The 27,087-nt window shown below is 44.9% G+C and overlaps 2 protein-coding genes across 2 annotated transcripts in view; one reads left to right on the forward strand and one right to left on the reverse strand.

Moving 5' to 3' along the window:
* The window catches only part of SMYD4 (SET and MYND domain containing 4), a 101,061-nt gene extending 100,521 nt beyond the window's left edge, over nt 1–540 (reverse strand). The window contains exon 1 of the mRNA XM_082246284.1: nt 509–540. The gene's annotated coding sequence lies outside the window, so the exon portion shown is untranslated. The remainder of the gene's footprint in view (nt 1–508) is intronic.
* Nucleotides 541–727: 187 nt separating this feature from the next.
* Nucleotides 728–27,087, forward strand: part of RPA1 (replication protein A1) — a 165,039-nt gene continuing 138,679 nt past the window's right edge. Inside the window, exons 1-3 of the mRNA XM_082246769.1 lie at nt 728–966; nt 11,586–11,633; nt 26,780–26,858. Of these exons, the coding sequence (XP_082102895.1) occupies nt 931–966; nt 11,586–11,633; nt 26,780–26,858 (163 nt within the window). The 5' untranslated portion in view covers nt 728–930. The remainder of the gene's footprint in view (nt 967–11,585; nt 11,634–26,779; nt 26,859–27,087) is intronic.

Genomic DNA, 27,087 nt, shown 5'->3' on the forward strand with positions numbered 1-27,087 from the left:
AAAAAAAAAAACACCAAAAATTACAGAAATCTTTCCCTTAGTTAGTAAACGCAATAACTTTTGCGCAAACCAATCAAAATACGCTTATTGTGATTTTTTTTACCAGACATAGGTAGCAGAAAACAAATTGGCCAAAAATTAAAAAAAAAAAAAAATAATTGATTTTTACATTTTTTTTTTTTTTGGGGGGGAATTTCATATAAAAAAAATGTGAAAAATATTGTTATTTTTTCAAAATAAACGCTTTTTTTTGTTTATAGCGCAAAAAGTAAAAATCGCACAGGTGATCAAATACCACCAAAAGAAAGCTCTGTTTGTGGGGAAAAAAAGAACGTAAATTTTGTTTGGGTACAGCGTCGCACGACCGCGCAATTGTCCATTAAAGTCGCACAGTGCCGAATCGCAAAAAGTGGCCTGGACGTAAGACAGCCAAATCCTCTAGTGGTAAATTATGAATCTCCCCCAACCACCCCAAATGACCCTGCCAGTGTCTATCCAATACACAAACCTCCTTCACCAGCACTGTCACACGCTGCAGTCGCTTCTCTGTATCCCTCTTGTACTTGCAGACACGTGGTTTAACTTTCCCCTCCCACTCCGCGATTCTCCAATGAGCATATGAGAGCACAGGCCGGTGGGCTTATTCCGCTGCCGCCATCATTGCTGAGGGCACCCAGTAATCGGCAAACCTGGGCAGCGAGTCGTGACAAAACGCAGGGGGTATAGAAGCTGCCAGGACTAAAGATGGCCGGAAGAAAACACATGCATTGCTTCTGCGTCACTTCTCTGTAAGGCCCAACGTGACCAGATGTGGGATTTGGCGCCAGACAATTCAGGGTTAGCTTGGCGCGCTTAGAGTTGTGCTTGCACAGACAGCTGTCAGCTTCATTCTCTCCTCTTCTCTCCTCTCCTCTCCGATACACAGACGGCATGGCACTACCTAAACTCAGCGAGGGCTCCATTGCGGTGAGTGGCTGCAGGGGGAATCTGTCCAGACAAGTCTATGGAGGAATCTACTGAGCTTTGTCACCGGGGGGAGTGTGGCTGGCCTTTATACGAGGGATGATGCTCTCTGGGACTAGTAGTTCGCCAGAGTCCTATATGGCAGGAATTCGGAGCTTTAGTTTTCTGAGTTACATATGTATACTGTCACTAGGCTTAAAGTGCTATTTAAACCCAAAAGCAAATTTTATATTGCAGCTTACTAATTCTTAGATGTGTTGGTTGTAATAGTTTTATTTTCACCTGCTAATCCAGCCAGCTAGCCTAGGTTCACATCAATGCGGTGCGGGAAACTCCACCATCTGTGCCTGTTTCCCGCACCGCATTCCAAACGCACTGCTTTTACGAGCCGCTGCGGGCATCAGTTACCGACACGCCAAACACAGGCCACTGCCCCGGATCGCATGGAAAAAACCGACCATGTGATCTGGTTGCGGTGCGGCTCCAAAAAAGGTACCTGCGCGTCTTTGTTGTGATTTGAGCGCATTCAAAATCAATGGGCTCAACTCGTACCACACTCATCGCATGTGAATCGCACAGGAACGTGGTGTGGTTTCTGTGCGATTTACATGCGGTTCGTAGTGTGTAAGGCTCCGTTCACATGTAGGCGTTTTGGGGAGTTTTTCTGCTCTAGGATCAGCTCTCAAAACGCCCAACAAGACAAATCCTATTCATTTCAATGGCCCCTGTTCACATCTGAGCGTTTTGACGCTGTCAGCAAAACGCCCAACGCTCAAAAAAGTACATGAGCTTCTTTTTGGGCAGATTACAGGCGTTTTCCATTGGTCTCTATTCAATCTAAGAACGCCTGCACAAAAAACGCCTGTAAATCGCGGTAAAAAATGTGCGAAAATGCTACGCTCAGGTGTGAATGTAGCCTTAGTCTGTTTGTCAACTGAACAAGATCTCCTGCAGATGTAGCAGTTACAGGGATGAGGCAAACCACCTACTAACAGGGGAGCTTACTAGTGATCAACCAATATTGTTTTTTTAATGCTGATACTGATATTTTGGTCATCGGATATCGGTATCGGCCATGTAAAAAAAATTTTTTTTTTTCTAAATGTACTTCCTGTGGAGGGATCTGGGGGTCTAAAAGACCCCAAACCCCTCCTTGGCACTGAAAAGCATTCAAAACGCCAAGTTTGGCTGTTTTGAATGCTGTCAGTTTTTTTGAATTCGGTGCCGAGTACCCGGAAGTGATGTCATGACATCACTTCCGGGTTTTTTGTTGCATGGAGACCGGTGTTCCGTGAGAAAAACCTACCCTCGTCACTTCCGGTGCACGGCAGTGTGTGTAACGCAGCGGTTACATTAAAACAGCTGTGCTGCAATATGAGTCATCTCCACTCCTGTCCCTGTCACTACCCTGATCTTGGCTAGTAAATATAAAAGCGGCGGGGGGTGTATGAAAATGTAAATCACGGAGCCAAGAGCCGCTTTTATATTTACTAGCCGAGATCAGGGAAGTGACAGGGATAGGAGCGGAGATGACTCATATTGCAGCACAGCTGTTTTAATGTAACCGCCGCGTGGGTAGGTTTTTTTCACGGACACCGTGATCGTTTCATACTAGTGCGCATGCGCACTAGTCTGATCCTCAGCTCTTCCATTAGGTATCCGGGGCTGTGAGCATGCGCACTGCTGCGCTGCTCAGCTGTTCCTGGCAGGAAGTGACGAGGGTAGGTTTTTCTCACGGAACACCGGCGCATGCGCACTTGCGGCAGGGATAACGGCTTTCACGGGGACACATGGTTACATAGTTTGTGAGGTTGAAAAAAAGACATCAGTCCATCCAGTTCAACCTATGATGTGTGTGTGTGTTTGCTGCTAACCGTACATTGTATACCCCTGTATGTTGTGGCCTTTAAAGAGGAAGTAAACCCTCCTCTGACACTTTTACCTATAGGTAAGCCTATGATAAGGCTTACCTATAGGTACTGTAAATATCTCCTAAACATGTACCGTTTAGGAGATATTTACCTTACATGCAGCCAGTGATGTCACTGGCGCATGCACTCTGAAGGAACGGCCGCTGGTGCCGTTTCTTCAGAGACCCGTGCCGTGGCCCTCGGCTCCCGTGTGCGGGAGTGACGTCACCGCGGCTCCGGCCAATCGGATGGCCGGATGTCGCGATCCTGGAAGACGGGCGACTGGACATGTCGCCCGTCATAGAGGTGAGTGGACGGCACGACGGGGGCTCGTTCTAAGGTAACTATTTCATAATGAGCTAGTATGCAATGCAATTTAACAGAGTTTACAACCTCTTTAAAGAGGTTGTAAACTCGCATTTTTTTTTTTTTTCACCCTGCAAGAGAAAGACATAATGAGCTAGTATGCATCGCATACTAGCTCATTATGCAATACTTACCGTAGAACGAGCCCCTGCCGTGCCGCTCACTCACCTCTATGATGGGCGACATGTCCAGTCGCCCGTCTTTCAGGATCGCGGCATCCGGCCATCTGATTAGCCGGAGCCGCGGTGACGTCACTCCCGCGAGAGCCGACAGTCACGGCACGGGACTCTAAAGGAATGGCACGAGCGGCCGTTCCATCAGAGCGCATGCGCCAGTGACGTCACTGGCTGCATGTAAGGTAAATATCTCCTAAACGGTACATGTTTAGGAGATATTTACAGTACCTATAGGTAAGCCTTATCATAGGCTTACCTATAGGTACAAGTTGTAGAGGAGGGTTTACTTCCTCTTTAAGGTGCCCATCTAATAGTATTTTGAAACTATCGATGCTCCCTGCTGATACGACTGCTTGTGGAAGAGAATTCCACATCCTTACTGCTCTGACAGTGAAGAACCCCCTACGTATTTTAGGGTTAAACCGTTTTTCCTCTAGTTTTAGTGAGTGGCCACGTGTCTTATTGTATTCCCTTTCTCTAAAAAGTTTGTTCCTTAGGCTAGGATCGCCAGTACAGTACTTGCACATTGATATTGTATCCCCCCCTCAATCGTCTCTTCTCCAGAGAGAGAATAAGTTCACATCTTCATGCTACACCGGGTCTTCTCTTCAGCGGTGGTGGAGGTAGGATGCCCGGGTCCCCGGTGGGACGGGAGACCCGGTTGAGCCATGGGAGGGGGGGGGGGGGCGTCTTCTCAGCTGCATCGGTTGTCATTACAAGTCAGCTGACCTGTCGGCTATGGACACCTGTACTGGGGTGATGCCTCTAGCTGCAGGCATCACCCCAGGACATGCACTTTCCCGAAATATCGGTAACCTCAGGGGCCGATTCCTATCGGGGAAAGTGCATATCGGCCCCTGATATATCGGTGTTGCCGATAATCGGTCGATCTCTAGTGCTTACATTTTTTTTTTTAATCCAGAAAAATACTTTATAACCATTGAACCAGTACATCATAACCAGTCAGTTGGATTTGTATAAAATATATGTACAGACACAACTTAAGCAGCACCATGGCACAGTGTATATACACATACATATGAGATCTTTGCATTTAATTAGTAACCATAACCTCAGTCCTGGCATCGTTGTGTATTAAACAGCATTCAGACCTAGCTGCTAGTCCATGACCAAGTCCATTGGTGCTAAACCAGGGATATTCAACCAGGAAGCCCATAGCTTTTCGTACTATCTGGAGCATCCCCTGTATTGGTAGACAAGCTTTTCCCTTCGTATGGTATTGCCCACTGCCATAATCCACTCATTTAAAGCAGAGTTCCACCCAAAAGTGGAACTTCTGCTCTTTTGCTTACTCCATCCCTCCGGTGCCACATTTGCCACCTTTCAGGGGGGAACGGGTACCTGTTTTTGACAGGTACCATTCCCCACTTCCGGTATACGGCACCGCGGCGCTGTGCCTCGGAAGTTTGGCCTCCTCCTCCTTCCCCTGCCGCCGAGCCAATAGGAATGCGCAGCGCGCTTGGCGAATGCGCAGTAGGGGCCCGCCCGTGAAGCCGCAAGGCTTCACTGCCGGGCCTCCTCACCGGCAATAGCGGCAGCAGCCGATGGAAACATCGGCTGTGGTGCCGACATTGCTGGACTCCAGGACAGGTAAGTGTCCTTATATTAAAAGTCAGCAGCTACAGTATATGTAGCTGCTGACTTTTAATTTTTGGAGGGGAAGGCGGAACTTGGCTTTAAGGTAGGAGGAATTTCAGATTTCCAATGTACCATTATAAGCTTGTGTGCCAAGAACAAGGTTCTCACAATTGCCTCCTTAGTGTAATTCTCCCACTCCAATTCATCTAGTATACTGAGTAGAGAGTGCTTGGGATCCATAATACCTGGTATACTCAGGGTGTCCACCACCCCTGTCCAATACACATGCAGCTTGGGTCATCTCCATGATCATGTTTACATCTTGTACAGATGGGGGTTGGTAATAATCCCATAACATGCAGTTCTGGGGTGTGAGGTATATCCTCAGGACAATGTATAGTTGGGTCAATCTCTGTTACATTTAACAAGCACATTGGCACCAATTGTAGGGTCTTCTGTAAGCTGCCCAATGTCCTTCTGCCACTTCTCCCTAACAATTAAAGGATGTTTTTTCAGGAAAGAGTGTAACAGCCTAACGTAGCATTGTGATATAAACCCTTTGGACGTTTCTGCCTCTCTAATTAGAGTAAATAAAGGAGTCCACTCAGAAGATCGACCCTGCACGATCACTGCGTGCCTCAACTGCATGTAGTAAAAGAGCATGGAGTCTGGTAAAAAAAAAAAAAAATGATCCTTCTGCTCTTCGAAGGGAAGTAGTGATCCATTGCCAAATATTTGGCTAAAATAAAGCACGCCAGAACCCCTCTATTTAGCCCCATGCTGCAGCTTGGCTAGCTCCAGGTAGTTATTTGACCATATAGGGCTATACTCCGTGTATCCTTTAACTCACTGAAGATATTTAGCCTTGTTCCACACCTGAATAAGATTGTATGTGGGGTACAATTTATGCGCTTTAGTCAGCACTTGCGCTTCCAGAACCAAGGGGAGTGATCCCAGCTGTATCGTGTGTAGCCTTACAGTGTGATGATCCACGGGAACAAGGAGCCTGGTTGTCAGCCCCTTGCAGTGTTTCAATAAGGTGCAGCAATCGGGCAGAGATGTAATAAAGCCAGGGATTAGGCAAGGCCAGCCCACCATCATCCCCAGGGTGCTGTAAATGCTCAGGCTTTATTATTATTGGTTCCATATTCGAGTACGAAATACTGAGTTCACAATTCTAAATGTTTTTAAAGGGATCACATGTGGGGAATTATGAAGGAAGTAGAGTAATTGAGGCATGAGTATCATTTTGATTAAATTTACTTTCCCCGCAACAGACCTACGAAGGGAGTTCCATGTTTTAGTATGGTCTCTAAATTGTTGGAGACACAGGGATATAGTAACCCCACTATAGTCCAGAAAATTTGGTGTTATTTGTACCCCTAAAAATTGAAGGAGGAGATAGTTGGACTAGGACCAGCTAAGGCGTCCTGACCTGGAGCAGTGTCATCAATCTGCATCAAGGCTGACTTGGACCAGTTGATTTTAATTCCCGAGTAGTTCCCAAACTCAATAACTGTGGCCATAGTCTCCCCCAGAGACCTGTCTGTGTCTCCGAACAAGATCATCGTGTCATCAGCGCATAGCATCACCTTTTCCTGTCCATCACCGTAGCAGAAACCAGTGATGTCCATGTTATCTCAAATCTTGATAGCCAGGGGCTGAGTTGCTAGGGCAAAAAGAAGGGGTGATAACGGACACCCCTGCCCTTGTGCCTCTTCCCTAGGAAAAGGTACAGGACAATCTACCTAATACCCTAATGGCTGTTGGTGGGTGACTATACAACAGCTTTACCCAAGAAATGTATACCTCACCAAAGCCAAATCTCTTAAGAACCTGCCATTAGAAAGGACACTCTACAACACTGTCGTAGGCTTTCATGGCGTCTAGTGATAGCAAAGCCCTGTGGCTCACATTGTCTGCCTGAAACTGCATGTCAGGGGTGCTTACATTGATCATATAAAACCTTTCTTCAAAGGGGGGAAAAATACTCTCCACCCAAAGGGGGAAGTTCCACTTTAAGCACTTCTCTCCCCCAAATATGCCACATTTGGCATGTCTTTTTCTTTTTTTTGGGGGGGGGGGGGGGGGGGGCGGGCAAGTACCTAGTTTTGACAGGTACCCACTCCCACTTCTGCTCCAGCTGCCAAGGCAGCTCAAGTGGAAGTTCTCCTCTCCCCCTCCCTCCTTGCAATCTTCTGGTACACGTCAGGTCCCAGAAGATTCCCTGTCCAATAGGGGGTTGCTGCATGGCTCGCACCCAGCTGTGAAGCTCCAAGCTCTCACAGCCAGGTTCCTACACTTGCAATGCCAGGGAGAGGGAGAGAAGTGAGACTTTGGGTGGCTGAATCACTGGATTGAAGTAAGTGTCTTTAGTCCCGCTTTCATGTCCACCCATCCTGCCGCCACATATGAAGTATGCCAGCAAAAACAGCCTAAAGTGATTCTAAAGGCTTTCTTTACTTTAAAAAACAAAAAACAAACCTGTAATATTTACCTGCTCTGTGCAGTGGTATTGCACAGAGCAGCCCCAATCAATCACTTCTTGGGTCCCACACTGGGGCTTTCGGTTCCCCCCCGTGCAGCCAAAGCAAGCAGCTTGAAATGGGGGCACCATAGCAGGTTGTTCTGAGCTGTAGGTCTGCGTGTCCATGCACACACAGAGCAGCATTTTAGCCCTGACCCCTCTCATTGGTGTACTACTGTGATTGACAAGAGCAGGAGCCAATGAGGAGTGAGAGTCGAAGATTGAGATGGCGCTCAGGTGAGTATTGGGAGGGGCTGCTGCACAGAGAACGTTTTTTTTTTTTTTTTTTTTTTACCTCCTGCATAGAATGCAAGAAGGTAAAAAACCTTGAGACTTTAGAACCACTTTAATGGGGGAAAGCAATGCCTTCTGGTATACAGTATGTGACGATGATATCTTAGGATGCATAACTATCCTCCATTCAAAGAACAATAAATAAAGACCTGGTACCAGATCTCTGTATGCGCATCTGCAAGGTTTGATAATACGTCTTTGGGGCACTGGTTGCAATAGCCAGGAATATACTGCTAGGTCTCTGAAATAAAGATGATGTTGAAGGACAGGACCTTGAGTTGGACAATGCTGGATCTGCCGGGCTTGTAAATATATTATTGCATCATAACAAAGCAAAAAAATCAAGACTGACAGATTCCTTGGGAAGGGTGAAGTTGCTGTTTGTAGCAGTAATAAGCACAAAAGCAGATATTTAACCTCTTAGCGCCACCGTCTCCTGGCCCTTTAAGACAGGGCTTGACAAATTTTCCTGAAATCTAGGAGCCAGCTAAAAGTTAGGAGCCAGTTTTTTTTTTTTTTTTAAACTAACAACCAAGCTTTATTTAATAAAATGGATACTAAATTCACACACAAATACAAATAGAACCCCACTCTCCTCCTATAGCGCAATTGGATGAAAACAGACTCTGTCTCTTTCCATCCAATGCCATCTGATCCGATCCACGGGATGGATAGAAAATGGAACCACCATCTGTCTGCTTTTGGCGGACAGGATCAGATGGCGGCAGATTACTGCTCCATAGAGGAGAATGAAGGGTCTGATCAGGTCTGCCTGAAAAACTGACAGGCGGACCTGATCAGACAGCCCGTGTGAAAGGGGCCTTCGGCTGTGGCATGGCGATGAGGTAAAAAAAAAAAAAAAGATATATATATAATCTTTTTTTTTTTTTTTTAATAATTAAAAAAAAAAGAAAACAATATTTTTTTTTACATTTAAAAAATTAAATTAATAATAATAACCACACTCCTAACTGGACAGGGAGATGGTAATGCATTGAGAACAAACAGGCAGTGGAAACAGTCATTACAACAGTCATTACTCCCGGCCACCACAAGAGGGCGCCAGTTCCCCATTGGAAGCCTCTCATCTCAAGTAGGCCGAAAAGTCGGGGCCTCAATTTTCGGACGGCGCGGAAGTCCGTGCAAAAATGACAGGACACCTTCTGCAGGGCACCCCAGGTGCCAGGTCGCTAATTCTAGTCACAAATGCGACCTGGCGCCCGGGTTTTGTCGAGCCCTGCTTTAAGAGGTTTATGACGCCGGGGCTTAATATCACATGAATGCCACAATTGGCAGTCATTTGAGCAGAAAGCTTTCGGTTAGGCTAAGGACCAGGTGCCGAGAGGCCACATATTTGAGTATGGCTGGTGCCAAGGGGTTAATATATTTCAGCTTACCAATTTTTAGATATGGTGGCAACAATAGTTTTCTTTTTTAGTCTTTTATTTTCATCTGGTGATCTGGCCAGTAAATCTGTTTAATATCAAATTTTACCAAGGACAGGGGTACTTGCAATGATCAGCTTTTATTTATTCATGTAAAACCTTTATCCTCATCTGTGTGACATCTAACACTTCCCTCCCCCCACACTGACACTGCTGCTGCCCAAAGGTGCCCTCCATCCACTGTAATACAGGAGGTGTGTTACTGGCAAGATCACCAGGCGAAAAAAGGCTAAAAAAACAAAAATGGTGCAGCCACCACATCTAATGATCAGTAAGCTGCCATATATTACATTTTTGGGTTTATTACCGCTTTAAAGTAATACCTTATGATTTTACCATCTAGGTCGTTGTTTAGCCACTTGTTTGGTGACGACTGTCTTGCATTTGTTCCTGCGTTGTCATCCAGTCACATGTGCCGCAGAGCCTATGTTTATACTGTGAACCATGTATGAATCGCACTGCATTCCTGTGAAAATTTGAGCCTATTCATTTTGGATTGCTCAAATCGCACTGCCTCAAAAAGGTGCAGGCAGCTTTTTTTTTTTTATTTACACCGGAATAAGATTGCGTGTATGTTTATAAAAATGCGATTCGGTTCAGGCAAACACACTGCATTTGCAACCTGCTTTTGTGGTGTCATTAACTTTCCAAATGTGGAATAGACTCCCTCCAGAGGTGGTTCTGGCTAGCTCACTAGATTGCTTTAAAAAAGGCCTGGATTCTTCCCTAGGTGTACATAATATAAATGGGTATTAACATTTTTTTTAGGTAAGGTTGATCCAGGGAATATCCGATAGCCTCTCGAGGGATCAGGAAGGAATTTTTTTTCCCTTGCTGTAGCAAATTGGATCATGCTTTGCTGGGGTTTATTTTCGCCTTCCTCTGGATCAACAGCGGGTATAGGATTGTGCATATGGGATTGTATGGTAGGGTTTTCAATACTGTTTTTTGTTTTTTTTTTTGGATGAACCAGATGATCTTGTGTCTTTTTTTCACCCTGACTAACTATGTAACTATGTAATACGGTTTACCTGAAGAAGGAGCTTAGTTTATTTATTACAGGTATTTATAAAGTGTTGTCAATTTATGCAGTGCTTTACATACAGTAAAATACATTCACATCAGTCCCTGCCCTCAAGGAGCTTACAATCTAAGATTCCCCCAACTCCCATTCATACATACACATACTAGGGACAATTTAGACAGCAGCCAATCATCCTGCCAGCATGTTTTTTGGGGCGTGTGAGAAAACCGGAAAAACGCAGACACAGGGAGAACATGCAAACTCTGTGCAGGTAGTGCTGTGGTTGGGATTCGAACCAACAACCCTAGTGCTGCTAAGCCGAAGTGCTAACCACTTAGCGCTTCAAAGCTTTACTTACACTGTAACTATAAATGGCTCGGGTTTGGTCTTGTGATGTGCTGGTAAGATTCCATGTTCTACATTAGCAAGCTTGACATAGGCAGCAGAACACCAGTGGTGAGAGAATAGCAACAAAGCAACACTTAGTTGGTGCAGCCAATGAGCTGACCACACTGTTAGGAACGGGTGAGTGTTCTCTCTGCTGCTCTCTTAGGGCCATTTCATACTTGTGCTCTATCAATGCAATGCAATACAGGGCAGAGAAATATTTTCTACAGTTTCAGTTAAGATAGGCAATACTATCCCATTGGTGATGAAGATTCTGCCGCCTTTTCATCAGTAAGGGAGCAATGGATTGCTCATCCTGCCAGCAAGGAAGAAACACTGGAAATATGTGAGTATTGCTCTGTTTTCCAATAGTCCACTGATGTAGGCACATGAGCAGATTTCTTCAATTTTCTTTGGATGCAGGTGTGACATCTTGGGTAAGAGAAACTGGCAGTGAAGCCTTCCGGCTTCAAAGCCGGTTTCCTACTGCGCATACGCGAGTCATGCTACGCTTTGTTAAAAGGTCTCACGGTCTTCTGAGACCTGTGTGTTTCCCAGAAGGCTACTGTGGGAAGGAAGATTGTCGTAGACCGCCCTTGCAATCTGAGCCAGAAGTGGGACCAGGTACCTGTCCAGAACCAGGTACCCACTTCCCCCTTTACCCCAAAAAGTGCCAAATGTGGCAGTGGATGGGGAAGGGTGCAAACAAGTGCAGCTTCCCCTTTTGGGTGGAGCTCCACTTTTAAGTTAATAAACTTGCTAATAAAATGTTTGAGCAGTTGTATAATTGTTTATCCTCTCTCAGTAACTTTCTGGTGCTACTACTACCTTCACTGCTTTTTTTTACTTGCACAGAAAATGTAACTTTTTTTTTTTTTTTTTTTTATATTGCAGGGTATTCTGCAAGGGGAGACTTCATTACATCCTATTTTGCAAGTCATTGTAAGTATTATTCCAGTATTTGAATGTTTTTACCTGTCCTCAGTTTAGTTCCAGGCAAACAGCTGATCACATAGTTGAAATACATGGGTGACCTGTATTGGCAAAAGTTTTGTAGGTTTGTCCAGCCGGTTTTTGATCCAGACTTCCCTGCCGCTTAGTACAGTTATATCCCTTATGTCCAGTAATGTTAGGTGGAGCAGGTTATTCAAGGGCCAACCCCTCAGCTTGCTGGTTGGATAATGAATGAAAAGCACTCCATATCCGTAAGGTCATCAAAGAAAACTTTGGGGATACATGGTAGAACAGTTGCACGTGGCGGAGGGTTGCAGTAGTGGAGCAGATGTGCATATGGGAGTGCTAGTTTTGGGACTCATTTAAGACTGAAAGGGTGTAGACATTTTGTGCTGATCTGAGACCTTAATGGGCAGTCATTGGGGCTTTTTATAGGGTTGATGGTGCAGAAACTGAAGTTTTAAGTATACACCAGTTTTGTTTGTGTGTGCTTCAGTTAATATAGTTTAACTTGCCATTGGGTGTAAAACTGAGTGCAAACATTGTAAACAAACTAAAGCTGGCCATACACGGAGCAAATTTCTTTCCTGCAACCATGGGGATAGGACTCTAAACTGCTCAGGTCCTGCCTAAATGTGTTGACATAGAAGGTGAAGAATTAACCTCAGCCTACCACTGTTACTTTTGTCTGATCTTGGGCTGGGGACAGGGAGGTATCCAAGCTGTATTGCTTGCCTGCAGTAGAGAAAAGGCAAGTCACCAGCTTTGGGGTCTGGTGGGGTTGTGTAGATTTTAGGCTTTGGGAACGAAAATGACAAATCCTTTGGCAGGTTAAATGGCTTCCATTTATGTATTTCCATTGTGTTTTAACCGTTTTTCTAGAGTTTAAGATCTCAATTTCTTTCCGGTCTTTTAAGAGATACAAAAGTCTTTTTAACTTTAGGTTATACTGCTTTCTTTCGGAAGGTTGAACTGCGACAGGATTTGTAGGCCAGCCAAGGCCTCTCACTACCGCATGCCATGTTTTTTTGCTAGTTTTCTAGGAGGAAAAACATTGGGCTGTGTTAAGCACCATTCATAATACTGTAAGTGTTTAGCTATCCTGCAAATCCCAGAGACAAGAATCTACTGATTCCTGCTGCTGGGATTATCAGCTGCTTGCAGATGGCTGCAGAGCCTGTACGCTGCAACATTGGGTTGTCGGCAGCCCCAGCAATTCGATACCCAGCAATTACCTGGTTAATATCCACATGGCGCTGTCAATTCCTGTCACAGAAATTAGTGGATTTTTGCTGCTGGGACTTGCAGCATGGCTAAATGCTAGTGCCACTGAGGCCTTAGACTAACCTTTTTTTTTTTTCTTGCGCTTTATTCAATCTTTTTTTTTTTTTTTTTTTTTTTTTTTTATTTCTGTTGGCTATTGTTATTGTATTGAGTACTGCATCCGGACTCCACTGGATGGTATGTTACAGGAATAGCCTGTAAAATCTTTGGCCACTGGGTTCCATGTGGGGTGTTTTCCATATTCTGTTCTAGTAAAAGTTAGCAGCTGAGTTCTTTCCAGAACTAGAGCTGTTGGCTTAACCCCCTACGCTTGCCTTGAGGCTTGCTCTGAAGACTGATAGACTGGTCGGGCAAGCATGTTGGAGCTTTTCCATTTCTGTATGGCACTGTGCACCTTTAATTCACGGTCAGTTTTGCCTCAGGAGGAGTTGACTCTTTGAGACGGTGCTTGTTTTTCTGCTGTACAGTGTCAAAGCATCTCCTAGCTACTCCTGCTTGCAAACAGATCTGTTCCTCTTAAAAGCATACAGTAACTTTGGTCAGCTGACCCTCACCTGCAAACAGCTGTCCAAGTTTCAGAAGTACTCAAGACCTTGTCTTACCCGTATGCCTATGCGCTGCCTTACCGCTGGGTGGTTGCAGCATGTCTGCTTCTAAACCTGAAGGGGACAGACCTACTGTACCATGTGACCCCAGCTTGCATTCTGTTACCAGCTTCTGGGCTGCTTCCTGCATGCCTACTGACTGTGCCAAGGCCTTTAGCCAGTAGTCATGTTCCCCTCTGCTTTTGGAGTCTATTTCTTCCTCTGTGTCCTCTTTAATCACTTGCCGACCACGCTATAGCCAAATGATGGCTACAGCATGGCCAGCTAGTTCTGGGAACGCCGTCACATGATGACGTCCCGTGATCACGTCCGCTGCAGATTGAGGTAAAGCAGGGTTTGACAAATCCCAGGCACCAGGTCGTTATGGTGACTTGATATTGCATCCTGGTGCCTGGGCTCAGTGGCATAGCGTGGGGGGGCAGCCAGGTGCATTGGCAGGGGGTCCCACATGACGGGTTAGAGGAAGCGGCTCCACCAGCAGTGTCTGTGTGCAGGAATCTAGCCACCCAGCACCGGCTCCGTCATCAGCCCGGTGCATTGGCAGTGGATCCTACGTGCCGGGCTAGAGGCAGGAGCTCCATCGGCAGTGTCTATGTGCAGGAATCTAGCAGCCCGGCGCATTGGTAGTGGGTCTCGCACGCCGGGCTAGAGGTAGCCGCTCCACCGGCAGTGTCTGTGTTCAGGAATCTAGCAGCCCAGTGCCGGCTCTGTCATCAGCTGGTTGCATGTGCAGTAGGTCCCACACGCTCTGGAGAGTAGTGGTGTCTTCACAAGCTAGGTAAGAGAAGAGGTTTTATCTTTTAACAATAACAGTTTTGTTGACAACTATTTTCATAATTGATTAGTTGCTTCAGCCCTAGTTCATGTGGTGATATCCTATAGGTACATTTGGAGTTTAACTTCCTTCAATCCTCGCTGTTTCTCCCCTCCAGTCTTTGTGTTGCCATACAGACTATCACATTTCCTTCAAACTCTCTTGGGTCTTCTTGATCAAGGTGTCATCGTCTTTTCTTGCAGCAGAATGATTTCAGGGGTTTACCCCAATTTGTCCCCAAATTCAAAAGAGGGCATTCGACCCATCTTGGATCGGATGGGTCCCCAAATCTGTAGCGGCATTCCCTCACAAGAGAGAATTTTCTGTGGCTATCAAAGATTTTAATCTACAACGTAAATGTCCCCATCTTTCCAGTGTATCCGTCATCATTCCTCTTTTATGTGGGGCTGCTATACTATCACTCTGTTGGCCTACCCTTTTGCTCCTCCTCTGCACCACGAACATTCACCAAGGTATTGGCTCTGCTGCTCATTCGTGATAGCCTCATTGTGGCATACTTGGATTACCTTCTATAGGACCAAGTGACTGACTTGTCCAGACGTTAGTGGTTCAGATGGATTCTGAACCTTTTGAAATTGTCCTTGGAAATGACTCATCACATTGTGTATCTGGGTCTAGTCTTGGCCACTTCTTAGGCCAGTGTTTCTTCCACAGGACAAACCTCAGACTCCCCTGTTCAGAATCCATCCAACTTTCTGCTTTTGCATAGAAGTTTTGGGCCTGATGGTAGCCTCCTTACTTTTTCCCAAGTCCAATCCAGGCAACGCAATGTTCTATTGTCATGGGACAAGCTGTTCTAGTTTCTAGCCAGATCAAATTTGTTGATTTCAAGGACAAGGTTGTTTATGGTTTGGTCACGGTGGCTCAGGAATCTGGCTCTGGAGAGTTGGAGGAAGTCTTTTCCCAAATCCCTCTCGACACGTCTGCTTTTCGGGCAGGGGAACCTCCTAGTCACAGGGAACTTGGTCATTGAAGGAATATCATCTCCTGATGATAAACATCCTTGAACTTCTGGCGATTAGGCAGTTCCTTTGGAGCAGGGTCAGTCAGTCAGTCTGGATTTGATTTGACAACACCACAGTGGTTTTGTACCTAAACTACTTGGAAGGAACTCTGTACCTCTCTTGCTGCTGCATGAGATAGAGATCCTATTCTGGGCAGAACTTCCGGTTTCAGCCTTGGCAAGTTTGTACATTTCAGACGCAGACTATTGGCAGGCAATGCCTTGACCTTGGGCAATTGTCCCTGCACCCGAAGTCCAATGACCTTTGCAGGGTATTCGCAGATGTGGACTTTCTTGTGTGCAGGTTAAGCAATAAACTGGTTAAGTTTGTATCCAGGTGAAGAGATCCTCTAACAGAAGCAGTAGATACTCTGTGGGATCAGTAAACCCTGATCTATACATTTCCTTGTCTGCTCCACACGATTGAGGTGGACTGGCTTTCCAGTGATCCTTATTGCTCTGGCTCTTGGCTATATAACCTTAACCTGGTAAAACTTCCACAGATGCCCCTTGGGAGCTGCCTTAAGGCTGATTTGTCATCCTCTGTTGCTGGCTTTAATGGCATGACGTGCAGGCCCAAGTTTTAAAGGGGCAGAGACGTGTCTAAATCTGGTTCTATAATGCTCAAAGCTAAGAAGTCTTAAGGCCCGTACACACGTACCGATCGTCGGCATACAAACGTCGGCGGACGAAAGATCTGCCTATTGTACGCTTGTTAGTATGGTGCCTCCGACAGCTGTCTGCGCACATTCTGCGGACAAGAGTCTTTCTTGCAAACATTAAAATTTTTGTATGCCGACACCAGAACGGACGATTGTTCGCCAGTCAGTACAGAATTCTGCCGACAGACCGCAGATTTGCAAGACTGGGCATGCTCAGAAAAGAAAAAACACAGGGAAAGTTAACCATTACATGACATCACTTCTGCAGTCGGCTGTAGTCGGCGGACAAAATTTTTGGGCAGTCTTTGCACTTTTCAACAGACACCGACATCCCGGGGAGAAAAGACGAACGTTTGTATGCCGACGATCGGTACGTGTGTACGGGGCTTTACTTTTGGCAAGGAAGGCATACTTTGTATGAGTCTCGGGACTTGCACCTGAGTTTGTGTGGGTGGAGTCCTCTCCTTCCTGTGTTATGATAATCAACACTAATGGGGGGTCAGATTTCTGTTGTTTCTAGTCCTTTTTTTCAGAGACTGTTGACCTCTCACTCCTAAAGACCTTTCTACAGGGGGTCTCCTTCTCCCATCTGTTGTCTAGTCACTCTCTGGAACTTAAACCTGGTTCTTTCTGCTCTTCAGAAACCAGCGTTTGAACCCATTTGAGACCTTTCTCTCTACATTCCCCCTCAAGCTAGTTTTTCCTGTAACGATTCACCTTTTCAAGGCGTGTGCTTAAGTGGGTAGCCTTATGCAAATAACCATTTTGCATAAAGACTTCCTTCTTGGTAGTTTGTGACTTTCACTTTATCCAGAGTAATGTACTTCCATCTCTCTCTCCGGGTCCAGCTCGCCAAAAAGGAACTCCCTCCACTGTTAAATTGTGGTTCGAGTTGTGCAAAGGCTGATTAAGGCTGATTCCCCTTTTGTCATCCCAGATGGACCCTGAAAGGATGCACTGGTATCTTGTGCCACCATCTCTAGGTGGCACACACGGTCATTGAACCTCAGTCTCAAGCACCACTCTCCACCCTTTCCCTTTTGATGTGCACTTTGCGAAGTCTGTGAGTGCTTCTTGGGCTTTTCAGCCTCAAGCAACCGTTTCCCAGATTTGCAAAGCTGCCACCTGGTCTTCTGTTCACTCATTCTCTAAGTTCTGCAAGGTGGACATTCATGATGCCAGCTTCAAAGTTTAAGGTCCTTCAGATGGCATGCAGTCTCAGGTTCTATGTTTTCTTGGGCCTGTTAGTGCTCGTTTGTGGTGTTCATCACCCCACTGTTGGACTATTTTCGAACATACCAAAAGTTAAAGAATATCCGTGTCCCTCAATAGACAAGAAAAAAAAAAGATTTTTGTACTCGCCATTAATTTTTTTTTTTTTTGGAGTCTCTTGAGAGACACAGGTCCCTTTTTTTCTCTGTTTATTCTCATTCTCTTGGTACTGCTTGCTACAAAACTGGTTGGAGGGTAATTATGTATTGGCCTACTACAGTTTTGCCAGTTTCCCATCCTCATGTAGGTGGCTGTTATAACCAAAAGGTTAAAGACATCTTGTGTCCCTGAATGGACTCTTAGGGTCCTTTCACACGGCCGCCCCGTGTGTCCACAAATCATCCCATCCATTTGCGGATGATTTGCGGACATAATGTAAGTGAATGGCATTGCGGATGTCAGCGGAATACCATCCGCTGACACCCGATTTTCCTCCTTTCAGTTCTGTTCCGTTTTTTCAAATGGAACAGAACCCTATTTTTTCATCCGTGTTAAAAATGGAAAGGAAGGAAAATCGGATGTCAGCGGTGTCATCCGCTGACATCCGCAATGCCATATACTTACATTATGTCCGCATATCATCCGCAAACGGATGGGATGATATGCGGTCACACGGAGCGGATGACACAAATGTCATCCGCTCCGTGAAAAAAAAAAAAAAGTCCTGCAGCGGAGCGGCCGTGTGAAAGGACCCTTAACCACTTGCCTACAGTGCAATTTCACCCCTTCCTGCCCAGGCCAATTTTCAGCTTTAAGCATTCTCACATTTTGTATGACAATTGCGTGATCATGCTATACTATACCCATATGAAATTTTGTATCCTTTTTTTCACACAAATAGAGCTTTCTTTTAGTGGTATTTAATCACCGCTGGGTTTTTTATTTCTTACAAAAAAAAAAAAAAAAATTTCGAAAAAAAAAAAAAAAAAGATATTTTTTTTCTTATTTTCTGAGAGTAAATTTTGAAAATAAAAACATTTTCTTAACTGATGAGGCGGCACTGATAGGCTGCACTGATGAGGTGGCACTTATGGGCACTGATGAGGAGGTACTATTATACTGCACTGATAGGCAGCACTGACGGTGGCACTGATGGGCGGCACTGATGGGCGGCACTGATGGGCAGCATAATCAGTGCCCATAGTGCTGCCAGTCAGTGCTCAGTGCCTAGATGAGCAGGCACTGACTGGCAGCACTGTGGGCACTGATTGGCACTTTATTTTGATTTTCTGTAATCAGGGCACTGATCTGTGCCCTGATTACATGTCCTTGTCTCCCATGCGAGGAGGAGCCGCTGATCGGCTCTCCTCACCTCACACTGTAGAGTGTGAGGCAAGGAGAGCCGAATAACGGCACTTCCTTTTTTACATGTGACTGGCTGTGATTGGACACAGCCGATCACATGGGTAAAGAGTCATTTCATTGACTCGATCGGGGTCCTGCCGTGTCCTAGCAACACGGCGCAGCCACAATCGCCGCTCTGCACGCCCCCGGGGGCGCGCGAGAGGCTGTTCTGGTCTGGTGAGCCGTCATATGACAGCGTCCCAGAACAATGGATACACCGCGTCATTTGACGGCGGGCGGGTAAGAAGTGGTTAAAAGGGTTTTACGATGAATACAATATCTGTTGTTCAAACTAGGTACCTGAAGGAGGCCTGTAAGAAAACACCCTAATAGTTCTGGAGAAGTAAATTTTATGTATTTTACACAAACTAAATTTTTGAATTCTTTTAGTGTGGTAATTAACCACTTGCTGACCAGCCGCTGCAGTTATACGGCGCAGGTTCCCGGGAATCGCCGTACCTTTACGGTGGTTCACAGGAGCGATCATGTAAGCGCGCCTGCCCACTCGCCAGCGGGGAAGCAGAGGCGCGGGGCTGGCGAACGAGATTGCTCCTCTGTGAAGAGAAAAACGGCGGTCTGCTGTTGTAAACACAGCAGACCGTTCTCTCTGCTATCACCACAGAGCCCCCCTGTGTTCCTGCTATTTAGTAACACGGGTCTCTGTGTTGATATTACAAGCCCACCCACCCCACCCCCACAGTTAGAAAACACCCCCTAGGCTCACACTTAACCCTTTGATCACCCACTGTTAACCCCTTCCCTGCCAGCGTCAATACAGTAACAGTGCATATTTTTAGCACTGAGTACTGTAGTAATGTCGCTGGTCCCCCCATTCAGGGACACAAGAAGTATTGAACCTTTTGGTCAAAAAATGTCAGTTAGGGGCTCCGATCTGTCCGCCACAATGTCGCAGTCCTGCTAAAAATCGCTGAGCGCAGCCATTACTAGTAAAAAAAATAAATATAACCTAAATTTTTCCCCTAGTTTGTAGACACGATAACCTTTGCGCAAACCAATCAAAATACGCTTATTGGGATTTTTTTTTACCAAAAATATAAAGCAAAATAAAAATTGGCCTAAAATGTTGAAAAAAAAATATTCTTAAATATCATTTTGGGAATGTTTATATAGCAGAAAGTGTGTGTTTGTTTATATAATATATATATGTGTGTGTGTAATATATTGTGTGTGTGTATGTATGGATAGATGGAGATATCTATCACCTGTGCGATTTTTTTTTTTTTTTCTCCCCCCCAAAATTGTCGTATTTTTTGTTTATAGTGCAAAAAATAAAAATCGCACAGGTGATCAAATGCCATCAAAAGAAAGCTCTATTTATGGGGAAAAGAACATCAATTTTATTTGGGTACAGTTTCGCACGACCCCGCAGTTGTCTGTTAAAATAACGCAGTGCTGTATCCCAAAAAATGGCCTGGTCATTAAGGGGGAAAATAGTCCGGTTCAGAAGTGGTTAACCTCTTCTTGCCGAAAGGCCATCATATGATCACCTGGGCTTGAAGTGGAGATATCTGATGCCTGCAGCTGTAGCCTCAGATATTTTTTGTCAAAAATGGGTGGTGCGCTTTATCAATAAATGTGAATGCATAAACTGTGCATGAAAATGAATGTGCAAATCAATATACAAACATATAAGGCACATATAACGAAATCAAAGTCCCAAAATTTTCTTATTGAAAATCCAAATGAATATTCAGTGACTGATGTAAACTGGTGATGACAAATCAAAGGTAACAGTGATTCCCTCCACCAGTGTGAATTCCTCCTTACCGGACGGATAAAATAAGTGCTCCTCTATACAAATATTAGATGTCTGTGCTCAAGCCCAAAAAAACGATCAGTGTTCACCACCGTGCATGCTTATAAGCCTGCTTGGCCCCTTACCAGATCGATATGGAAAAGCACTTTGCCACAAATTCCTGGACCGCAATGGCTGTCTCTCAGAATGTCCAAGCAACCGTAGGGAGGACTCTGCAGGAAGATGGTATCATCCAACAATTGCATGTAAGAGAATGACCGCTATAGTGCATTACCTTTTAAAAATTATTTATTAAAAGAAAGATACACTTACAAGTATGCGGATTAGACACAGCGAATGAATGTAGAGGAGCAATGAGGAATTCTAATGAGCCCGGGTCCGGCTGCAGCTCAGATCCCGAGCGACGTCGTGACGGCACGCCTCCTGTCTAACGCGTTTCCACCGATTGGTTATCTTCAGAGATAGGAGGTTCCCGCGCGCCGTCAATTCCGTCCTTTTATTTTCAATGGGGCCGCGTCACTTCCGGTGTCAACAATGATGGAGAGCCGTGAGATACTTCCGGAGCTTCCATTGTTGACACCGGAAGTGACGCGGCCCCATTGAAAATAAAAGGACGGAAGTGACGGCGCGCGGGAACCTCCTATCTCTGAAGATAACCAATCGGTGGAAACGCGTTAGACAGGAGGCGTGCCGTCACAACGTCGCTCGGGATCTGAGCTGCAGCCGGACCCGGGCTCATTAGAATTCCTCATTGCTCCTCTACATTCATTCGCTGTGTCTAATCCGCATACTTGTAAGTGTATCTTTCTTTTAATAAATAATTTTTAAAAGGTAATGCACTATAGCGGTCATTCTCTTACATGCAATTGTTGGATGATACCATCTTCCTGCCGAGTCCTCCCTACGGTTGCTTGGACATTCTGAGAGACAGCCATTGCGGTCCAGGAATTTGTGGCAAAGTGCTTTTCCATATCGATCTGGTAAGGGGCCAAGCAGGCTTATAAGCATGCACGGTGGTGAACACGGATCGTTTTTTTGGGCTTGAGCACAGACATCTAATATTTGTATAGAGGAGCACTTATTTTATCCGACTGGTGGAGGGAATCACTGTTACCTTTGATTTGTCATCACCAGTTTACATCAGTCACTGAATATTCATTTGGATTTTCAATAAGAAAATTTTGGGACTTTGATTTCGTTATATGTGCCTTATATGTTTGTATATTGATTTGCACATTCATTTTCATGCACAGTTTATGCATTCACATTTATTGATAAAGCGCACCACCCATTTTTGACATTTCATACTATTTTTCTGGTAGCAGCTTATCACAGACCTAGCGCACTTTCTTTTTTCACAATCAGATATTTTTTAGCCGGAAATTCCCTGCAATGTAAAAGCCATCATAGTGGCTCCCCCCTCATTCAGTGCAATTCAGTGCATCTCCTGGCTTGTGCGTGCGATCAGCGACCCGGAGACTGAAACCAGTGGCTGTGGTTTACCATAGAGCTGGCCCTCGACCAGGTGGTCCCTGGCCATCTCTATGACCCTCGGATGCTGGATTGTCGGATTTTCAGCATAGAGAATAGATGTAGGGACTTGTAGACCCCAGAGGACCTGTCATGCCCTATTCCAAAGGATGTTTATATTTCTTGTATTGGGAACTAAGGCTCCTTTCACACGGCTGCTCCGTGTGAAAGGTCCGCTGCGGGACTTTTTTTTTTTCCCACGGAGCGGATGACATTTCTGTCATCCGCTCCGTGTGCCCGCATATCATCCCATCCGTTTGCGGATGATATGCGGACATAATGTAAGTATATGGCACTGCGGATGTCAGCGGATGACACCGCTGACATCCGATTTTCCTTCCTTTCCGTTTTTTACAAGGAAGGAAAAATAGGGTTCTGTTCCATTCGTAAAAACGGAACAGAACTGACAGGAGGAAAATCGGGTGTCAGCGGATGGTATTCTGCTGACATCCGCAATGCCATTCACTTACATTATGTCCGCAAATCATCCGCAAACGGATTGGATGATTTGCGGACACATGAAGCGGCCGTGTGAAAGGACCCTTTGTGATAGAAAATTTTTTAAGGAAAAGTGTAAAAATAAACAAAAAAAAAAAAAAATTACCTCCATTCCCTCGCACACAGAAGTAAATGCATATGTAGGTCGCGCCCACATATGTAAACAGCATTCAAACCACATGTGAGGTATCGCCATGATCGTAAGAGCGAGAGCAATAATGCTAGTGGAAAACCTCCTCTAACTCTAAACTGGCAACCTGTAAAAAATGTTAAAGCGTAGCCTATAGAGATTTTTAGGTACTGAAGTTTGGCGCTGTTACCAATTTTAAAATGTGACCTATTTGGTATCTATTTACTCGGCGTAACATCATCTATCACCTTATACAAAAAAATTGGGCTAACTTTAGTGTGGGGTTTTTTTTTTTTTTTCATCAACCACTTACAGACCAGACCGCCCACCGTGTATTTACTTTGGTACTTTGACTGGTCTGCTTTAACATTAGGGTGGTCCCAGCGGCAGATTCGCTGCGGGATCACCTTTATGGGAGGTGGGAGAGGGCACCACAACCCCTCTATGGTCTTGGAGGACCGTAGCGACGCCATACATCACTTCCTAGCAACAGTTTTAAAGAGCCCATTTTTTTATTTTTTTTTTATATATAATGAAACGTTTTGTCTTCAATGCTCTTGCTGATGGAAGGAGGTTTTCACTCAAAATCCCACGATACATGGCCCCATTCATTCCTTCCTTTGCACGGATCAGTCGTCCTGGTCCCTTTGCAGAAAAACAGCCCCAAAGCATGATGTTTCCACCCCCATGCTTCACAGTAGGTATGGTGTTCTTTGGATGCAACTCGGCATTCTTTCTCTTCCAAACACAAGTTGTTTTTACCAAAAAGTTCTACTTTAGTTTCATCTGACCAAATGACAAACTATTCTCCCAATCCTCTTCTGGATCATCCAAATGCTCTCTAGCAAACTTCAAACGGGCCCAGACATGTACTGGCTTAAGCAGGGGGACACGTCTGGCACTTCAGGATTTGAGTCCCTGGCAGCGTAGTGTGTTACTGATGGTAGCCTTTGTTACTTTGGTCCCAGCTCTCTGTAAGGCATTCACTAAGTCCCCCTGTGTGGTTCTGGGATTTTTGCTCTACATTCTTGTGATCATTTTGACCCCACAGGGTGAGATCTTGCATGGAGCCCCAGGTCGAGGGAGATTATTAGTGGTCTTGTATGTCTTCCATTTTCTAATAATTGCTCCCACAGTTGATTTCTTCACACCAAGCTGCTTGCCTATTGCAGATTCAGTTTTCCCAGCCTGGTGCAGGTCTACAATTTTGTTTCTGATGTCCTTCAACAGCTCTTTGGTCTTGGCTATAGTGGAGTTTGGAGTGTGACTGTTTGAGGTTGTGGACAAGTGTCTTTTATACTGATAACAAGTTCAAACAGGTGCCATTAATACAGGTAACAAGTAGAGGACAGGGGAGCCTCTTAAAGAAGTTACAGGTCTGTGACAGCCAGAAATCTTGCTTGTTTGTAGGTGACCAAATACTTATTTTACAGATCAATTTACCAATTAATTCATTAGAAATCCTACAATGTGATTTCCTGGATTCTTTTCCCCCCCCATTCTGTCTCTCATAGTTCAAGTGTACCAATGATTAAAATTACAGACCTCTCTCTCATCTTTTAAGTGGGAGAACTTGCACAATTGGTGGCCGACTAAATACTTTTTTGCCCAAGTGTGTGTGTGTGTGTGTATCTATAATATATTAGGGATGCACCGAAATTTTCGGCCGAAAAAGGGCCTATACCATTTTGGGCGAAAATGGGTTAAAAATGCCGAAATTAATGGCCGCCGTGAGGAAGGAGGAGGGCGCAGTGCAGGTTTGAAAAGTCCCACCTCTGGCCGGCCGCCCGCCCGCCCGCCTCTCAATGATGTCCCTACTACTACGATGTGTATGAATGAACTGACACACCGGGCGGGAGGGCAGGCGAGCGGCCGCTAATAACTATAACTATGTGAGCGCTTCACTTCCCTGTCAAGCGGGTATCTCCTCTGACAGGGAAGTGAAGCGCTCACATAGTTATAGCTATTAGCGGCCACTCGCCCGCCCGCCCTCCCGCCCGTTGTGTTAGTTAATTCATGCACAGATCGTAGTAGTAGTGACATCACAGGGAGGCAAGCCGCTGGCCAGAGGTACGTCTTTTGAATGAAGGACACCGGAGGAGCAGAGTGACAGTAAGGAGATTGCATCCTTGGAATGGGGAAGGGACGCTGAGGCAGGGGGGGGGGTGTTGGGTGTACTGCCGAGGGGGACGCTGAGGCAGTGGGGGGGGGAAGCTGAGGCAAGCTTACCAATGGTATTAGTATTATGCAGCATGAGGAGGTTAATATATTGCCACTGCTGGTCACTGATGCATTAGTGACCGACCAGTGGCAGTTAATTAACCCCTTTGTGCTGCATTAATGCAACCAGTGTCAGTGCAACCAGTGTTAATTAGCAGTGACCAGCAGTGGCAATACATTAACCCCCTCATGCTGCATAATACAAATACCATTGGTAATTAAATTAACCCCTTGCCAACCCGTCACAGTACATATACTGTGACAGGGTGGCAGCGAAAGGTGTACGTCGCTGCCTGTTTTTTGGTGTATGCCCCTCTTCTATCTATTTTAAAATTATTTGGTGGAAAAAGTAATTTTCGGTTTCGGCTTTCGGCCAAGGGCATCCTGCATTTTCGGTTTCGGCCCAGAATTTTCATTTCGGTGCATCCCAAATAAATAAATAAATTATATATATATATATATATATATATATATATATATACACACACACACAGTATATATTACATAATGTTTGGGGGTTCTAAGTAATTTTTCTAGCAAAAAAAAAATTATTTTAAACAAGTGTCAGAAAAAGGCCCGGTCCAGAAGTGGTTAAAGTGTTTTATTTAACCACTTAAGCCCCGGAGGATTTGGCTGCTAAAGGACCAGGGTTTTTTTTGCGATTTTTTTTTTTTTTTTTTTTTTTTTTTTTTTTTTTTTTTTTTTTTTTTTTTTTTTTTTTTACTGCGTGACTTTAACGGACAATTGCGCGGTCGTGCGACGCTGTACCTAAACGAATTTGACGTCCTTTTTTTCCCATAAACAGAGCTTTCTTTTGGTGGTATTTGATCACCTGTGCGATTTTTTGATCACGCGCTATAAACAAAAAAAGAGCGTAAATTTTGCAAAAATAACAATATTTTTCACATTTCTTTATATGAAATTCCCCAAAAAAAAAAGTAAACAAAATTTTTTAACATTTTTCGGCCAATTTGTTTTATGCTACATATGTTTGGTAAAAAAAATCGCAAAAAGCGTATTTTGATTGGTTTGCGCAAAAGTTATCGCGTTTACTAACAAAGGGAAAGATTTTTGTCATTTTTGGTGTTTTTTTTTTAACGCGTAATGGCGGCGATCTGCGATTTTTTTTTTTTTTTTTTTTTTTTTTTCCGGTACTGCGACATTGCGGCGGACAGATCGGACCCTTGACTGACATTTTTGACACTTTTGGGGTTACCAGTGACATTACTGCAGTAATCAGTGCTATACATATGCACTGTTACTGCAAAAATGACACTGGCAGGGAAGGGGTTAACTTTATTGGACAGGGAGGGGTTAAGTGTGTCCTAGGGGCGTGATTCTAACTGTGTAGGGACATTCCTATTGGTGTAAAAGCAAAGATCAACCGTTCTACATAGTAGAACAGACAGATCTTCACTTTTACACAGGGAGAACTGACAGGCAGCTTGTTTACACAAGCTGCTCTGTCTTTCTCCCTTCACAGGAGCGATCGCAGTGTGACTGGCGGACATCGAGTCCGCCGGTCACACGCACTGACTTGCCTGTGAACGAGCCGCGGCGGGCGCGCGCCTCGGTGGGCGCGCGCCCGCCCGCGATAGGCTCGCAAGTCAGTGACAGGCGAGTGACGTACCGATACGTCACTCTGCCTGGCCGGGGCTGACCGCCGCAGTATATAGTCGTGCGGCGGTCGGCAACCGGTTAAAAAAAAAAAAATTGCGTTTCAAAAATTGCTACGCAAATACCATCTGACCTAAAAAAAAAAAAAAAAAAAAAAAAAAAATTGCAACGACCGCCATTTAATTCCCCAGGGTCTCTGTTAAAAAAAAAAAAAAGTAATTTTTTTATCTGGCAAATAAAACACTGATTTTTTACATATATGAGATATATGAGAGAAATGTCAGAATTGGCCCAGATGGCAAGTGGTTAATGTGGTAATGTGTTTTTTTTTTTTTCTCTTTTTTTTTTTCTCTCTAGAACATTCGTCCGATCAACACTGCTACTGGTCCTCCTCGTTACAGATTGCTGATGAGTGATGGGTTAAACACACTTTCATGTATGTTTTTTAAAATGTGTTGTAACATATTTCTATTGCCATTATGGATAGGGAAAATGGATTCTTAATCATAAAGATATTGATTGCTGACTGGCATAGCAGTAGACAGCCATGTATTTTGGGGCTGTTTCTTGTAAGCGAGTCTGAACTGATTTATGTATACAGTAAACCCCCCTCCATTGCGGGGGTTACGTTCCGGACCCAGCCGCGAAAAGTGAAAATCCGCGAA

Source organism: Pelophylax lessonae (assembly GCF_965119305.1).
Source record: "Pelophylax lessonae genome assembly, chromosome: 2".
Lineage (NCBI taxonomy): Eukaryota > Metazoa > Chordata > Amphibia > Anura > Ranidae > Pelophylax > Pelophylax lessonae.